This window comes from Populus euphratica, unplaced genomic scaffold (genome assembly GCF_000495115.2).
Source record: "Populus euphratica unplaced genomic scaffold, PopEup_1.0 scaffold573.1, whole genome shotgun sequence".
Taxonomy (NCBI): domain Eukaryota; kingdom Viridiplantae; phylum Streptophyta; class Magnoliopsida; order Malpighiales; family Salicaceae; genus Populus; species Populus euphratica.
In genome coordinates this window covers 60,214-65,312 of record NW_011500446.1, presented here as the reverse complement: position 1 = coordinate 65,312, position 5,099 = coordinate 60,214, and the positions used below count along the sequence as shown (strand labels likewise).

At 35.6% G+C, this 5,099-nt stretch overlaps 1 protein-coding gene across 1 annotated transcript; it reads left to right on the top strand.

The window, feature by feature from the left end:
• Positions 1-565: 565 nt before the first annotated feature.
• On the top strand, positions 566-4,752 carry CNGC16 (cyclic nucleotide-gated channel 16). The gene is made up of 6 exons (XM_011011407.1): positions 566-1,159; positions 2,041-2,256; positions 2,426-2,730; positions 3,273-3,384; positions 3,625-3,861; positions 3,954-4,752. Exons 1-6 carry the CDS (start codon positions 722-724, stop codon positions 4,710-4,712), a joined length of 2,067 nt encoding a protein of 688 aa, XP_011009709.1. The 5' UTR covers positions 566-721; the 3' UTR covers positions 4,713-4,752.
• Positions 4,753-5,099: the final 347 nt, after the last annotated feature.

Below are 5,099 nucleotides of genomic sequence, written 5' to 3'. Positions count from 1 at the left end.
ATCAAAAAGGTCTTCAAAGAACATAACGTGATAATAAATGATTTGAGATTTGCATAGTAAATTTTAAATTCGAGTTAAGATGTGCATTTTTATAAGAGTCTGAAATATCTGGGATTTTACTCGTTTACTTAGACTCATAAAAATACGCTTTGTGAAAGATAAAATTTTCTAAAATTAAAAAAAAAATTACAAAAAAGGATGCAATTTAAGTAACACTATCCCTCTAATTTCATGAATCATTTTGACTATTTAATTATTAGGTTTTCGTACTTTTGTTACAAATTTATTATTTTAAAGAACGTTACTTCTTTTCACTGACCCATCAATAGTCATTTGTTAAATATGCTTGAAGTTAAGAACTATAATAACTTCAAAGTACTACAGCAAGAACCCTATTTATAGAAATTCATATGTGGAAAGCTGCCTTTGAGTTAACAACTCAGAATACAATTTTGACAAAAATCGTTCAAGAAAAAAAAAAGAGGCAGAATAATAAAAGAGAGAATAAATGTCGAATTATTATATATTGTACGTTGATATCTCAAGCTGCTATGTAATACCGTAATCTTTGCAGCTTCTCTTGGATCTCCGCAAATGTATGAAAAAACAGTATGTAAGAAGCTCTCAAATTCTGTGCAATTCTCTCATTCTCAGATCAACAATGTCTCTCTGCTAGGGTTCTTCGCCCATAAAAATATCTCCCTTTTCTCTGCAATGGAAAATGAATAACTTCCGCGCATACACCTCATCACAGTTCCGCCGTTTACCCAAATCCTTGTCTATCCGAAGCAAAGTTCCCTGGTGGGACCAAATTCATGACCCTGGAAGTGAAATTGTTAGCAAATGGAACCATATTTTCCTTGTCGCGTGCATGATTGCAATGTTTCTTGACCCTCTTTATTTTTACCTTCCCATTATCGGTGGCGATGCCTGCATGAAGATTGACATTGCCCTAGGCGTCTGGGTTACCTTCGCTCGCACCTTCACGGACTTGTTCTTTTTCTTGCACATTTTCATGAAGTTTAGGACAGCTTTTGTTGCACCAAGCTCTCGCGTTTTTGGTAGAGGAGAGCTTGTTATGGACCCCAGAGCCATTGCCATACGCTACCTGAAATCGAACTTTGTTGTTGATCTTGCTGCTGCCCTTCCTCTCCCTCAGGTTAGCCATACATACATTATATTCATAATCTATACCAAGGATTTTTCATGAGTTCCTATATTGCATTGACAGTGAATAATGTAATAGTTTGTCCCTGGTTATGTTTCGGATTAGATTGTTGAAAGGGTAATATGATTTTCAATCATTTAAAATATTAAAAGACTGATTTTTTTCTTAAGGAAAAAAAAACCTTGTTGATCCAATAACAACATTCTTGGTTTTAGGGTTGAGAAATATAAATGGGATTCAGAGTGAATTTCGAAATGAAATTGTGATTATTTAGCAAGCAAATGAAATGGTTATTATATTTTAAAAGACCACTGCTGGTTTTTTTCTTGGTTCTTTACTTTTGAAAATTCCAGTATTTGCAAAATATTCTACTGTGAATTTTGATGCAATCATGCCAGCAACCTGCTCGTTTCTGTATCCGCTAAAATTTGTATTTGGTATGAAATGACAAGAACCTTATATTAATTTACTTTTAATATTGAATTGCTGGACACATTCTGTCATTTTCACAGGCTATTTGCCAGTTGAAATATGTATGATTGCCAATTACAGTTTTTAACTCAAAATATTGTAATGATTCCAATTATGGTCATGAGGAAAATATGCCTAATTTACAATGTCATTTCCACTGCGTTTGTGACTTATGCTAGACTTTAAAGCTACAATCTTCTCCCACTATGGGACCATTCATTAATTTTTCTGCCTTCAACTTAAAGTTCTAGACGCAATCATCTATTTATTATGCGTATTGCAAATGATTTATGGATTGACGCAATCAACTTAATTTTTCTAGGATTCATCATTGACTGTTCTATAGCCCAGCATGATATAGGGCTCGCTGTTTCTTACCTTGATTTGCTTGATTTTGACAGATTGTGATTTGGTTCTTAATTACATCAGTGCTGAAAAATCCAACAGCTGCTCATGCTAACCACACTGTTTCTCTAATAGTTCTCATCCAATACATTCCTCGATTTTTTGTTATGATACCTCTAAATCGACGGATTGTTAAGACTACTGGTGTTATAGCCAAGACTGCTTGGTCCGGGGCAGCTTATAATCTCCTTCTCTATGTACTTGCTAGCCATGTAAGCACCAATTAGTGACCACTCCACTTTGTTTCAAAAATTAATTTATCAAATGTTTTCCTACTAATTAAGCTAAGACAGTGGGACATCAGTGATATTTTGTAGAGTATATGAAATCCTGTATAAGGCCTTGCTCATTTTATTGCGGTTATCATCATGGTCAGTGCAGGTTTTAGGAGCTATATGGTATCTGGCATCAATTCAGAGGCAGCATCACTGCTGGAACATACAATGCAAAAATGAGAGGAACCGCACACCAGCTTGCATCTCTCTATTTCTTGACTGTAGTGCTAAGGATAACCCTGCACGACAAGCTTGGCTTACAACCACTAATCTGCTCGCAAATTGTGATGCCCAAAATGATGAAAATTTTCAGTTTGGGATGTTTGCTGAAGCCTTTACAAATCATGTTGCTGAAGCATCTTTCATAGATAAATATTTCTATTGTCTTTGGTGGGGCTTAAGAAACTTAAGGTACGGTTAATTTCTACCTCCCTTTTAATTTCCAGTTTATTCTGATGCAGCTATCTGTTTCCTATTCTTAATTTGTGAATTTGTTTATGATTCTGGAGGCCACTAATGCTGAGTAACAAGACCAAGGAGCATTAATATTCTTTTTAGTTTTAGTTTTTGACATAAGCTTTTCCTTGTTGCAAAGCTTTTTTTTCTCACTAAATTTCTTGTTAACTCCTGTAGTAATAGATAGTTTTGTCTCTTGAAGTTAATTGGGAACAGATTTTAATTCAAAGATTTTCTATGGCAGATAAATGTAAATATTTAACAAGTATGCCAAGAATAATACTATCAGTTTCTAGAGATTAAGAATTGTGGTGATGATATCATTTGGTTCAATGAAAAACATGACAGCAATTTCACTGCTCTCCTTAAACTATGATTTCTCTCCCTCTATTCCAAGCTAGCTGACCTGCAATTGATATTTTACCAAGTATATATTATTGAAGTACTGTTTTTGATGTTTTTGCTAATAAAGTTTTCTATCATTTTGTGCTGAGCAGTTCGTATGGACAAAATTTGATGACAAGTACCTATGAAGGTGAAACCCTCTTCAGCATTGGCATCTGTATTATGGGTCTAGTTCTGTTTGCTCATCTCATAGGCAATATGCAGGTATCTATAATGCATTAACGTTCCTTTATCTTCTAATCACTGCTTAAAATAAAATTTTAGAAGACTATTTTATTACTTGCTATGTAGTCGGTGTTTTGTTCGTGCACAATCTATTACTTGTACATCTGTACAACATCTTTTACTTGCCAGAAAAAGTAGAGGAAATCTTGTGGCTTGAGTGAGAGTGTGATTGAAATAATTTGATTACTCTAATTTTAATCCACTGTTATTCCCCTGAAGACATATATGCAATCTGCATCTGCTAGATTGGAAGAATGGAGGATTAGGCGAAGAGATACAGAGGAATGGATGAGGCACCGTCAATTACCTCCAGAGTTGCAAGAACGTGTTCGCCGTTTTGTTCAATACAAATGGTTAGCTACGAGAGGTGTAGATGAAGAGAGCATCTTGAAGTCCTTACCTATGGATATCCGACGTCAGATTCAACGGCATCTTTGTCTGGCCCTTGTTCGACGCGTGAGTTTTCGATATCTGATGCCTCCAACTAGTGTGTAATTACTAGGATTGCGGTTTGAAATTTCTTAATTATACTCCATGTTCTTGATCAGGTCCCATTTTTTGCACAAATGGATGATCAACTGTTAGATGCAATATGTGAGCGTCTTGTCTCATCTTTGAACACTAAAGACACCTTTGTAGTCCGGGAGGGTGATCCAGTAAATGAGATGCTTTTCATCATTAGAGGACAGCTAGAAAGTTCCACAACAAATGGGGGAAGGTCAGGTTTTTTCAACTCAATTACACTCAGGGCCGGTGACTTTTGTGGGGAGGAATTGTTAACATGGGCTCTGATGCCAACCTCTCGTCTAAATTTACCTGTATCCACTCGAACTGTCAAGGCTCTCTCTGAAGTTGAGGCCTTTGCACTTAGAGCAGTTGACCTAAAGTTTGTTGCAAAGCAATTTAAACGATTGCATAGCAAGAAATTGCAGCATGCTTTCAGGTATTACTCTCATCAGTGGAGGACGTGGGGAGCTTGCTATATACAATCTGCATGGAGGCGTTATACAAGGAGGAAACTACAAATGGAATTGGCTAGGCAAGAAAGCTTATTTTATTCTCAAGTTATGGAAGGTGAGGTTGAATATTATTACAGTGATGAAAGAGGAGATGAAATACCATTAGTGGATCATTCAAACAATAGTTCGCATCTTGGAGCAACCATGCTTGCTTCAAAATTTGCTGCAAATACAAGGAGAGGAGGTGGCCATCAAAAGCTTCCTCGGCCGGATGATTCCACCTTAGAAATGCCCAAGTTTTTTAAACCAGAGGAACCTGATTTCTATGCAGAGCATGAAGATAATTGAATTTTTATCGTTATTATTTTATATTCTATCAAATAATTACAGTCAACATGAGTTCATATATATATATATATATAATCTCTGTTCATTAACAAATGGATAGCTTCAGACTCTTATAGCATGAGTTTCTTCATTTGTTTTTTTTTTTAATTAAAAACAATAGGCTTGCTCGAGCATGAAATTTGAATTCAAATAGATAGTTCATTCATGGCTTTTTATTCCGTAGTAAACTGGGTTGAAACCCTAAGAATATACAGTGTGGGAGTAGCACTTCCAAGTCAATTCCGTTGCGGTTAAGTTTTTCTTTTTTTCAATTGAAATGTTTTAGGATTGTCTTAGCGTGCCGTGCTCTATTTCGAGGTTGTATAGTGTGTATATAATACAAAACAT

Excerpts from the sequence above, each read along its gene's own strand:
- CNGC16 (XM_011011407.1), top strand. The coding sequence starts at position 722 with ATGAATAACTTCCGCGCATACACCTCATCACAGTTCCGCCGTTTACCC. Across the intron at positions 3,385-3,624 it reads ATCTCATAGGCAATATGCAG|ACATATATGCAATCTGCATC; the intron begins GTATCTATAATG and ends ATTCCCCTGAAG. Across the intron at positions 3,862-3,953 it reads GTCTGGCCCTTGTTCGACGC|GTCCCATTTTTTGCACAAAT; the intron begins GTGAGTTTTCGA and ends GTTCTTGATCAG.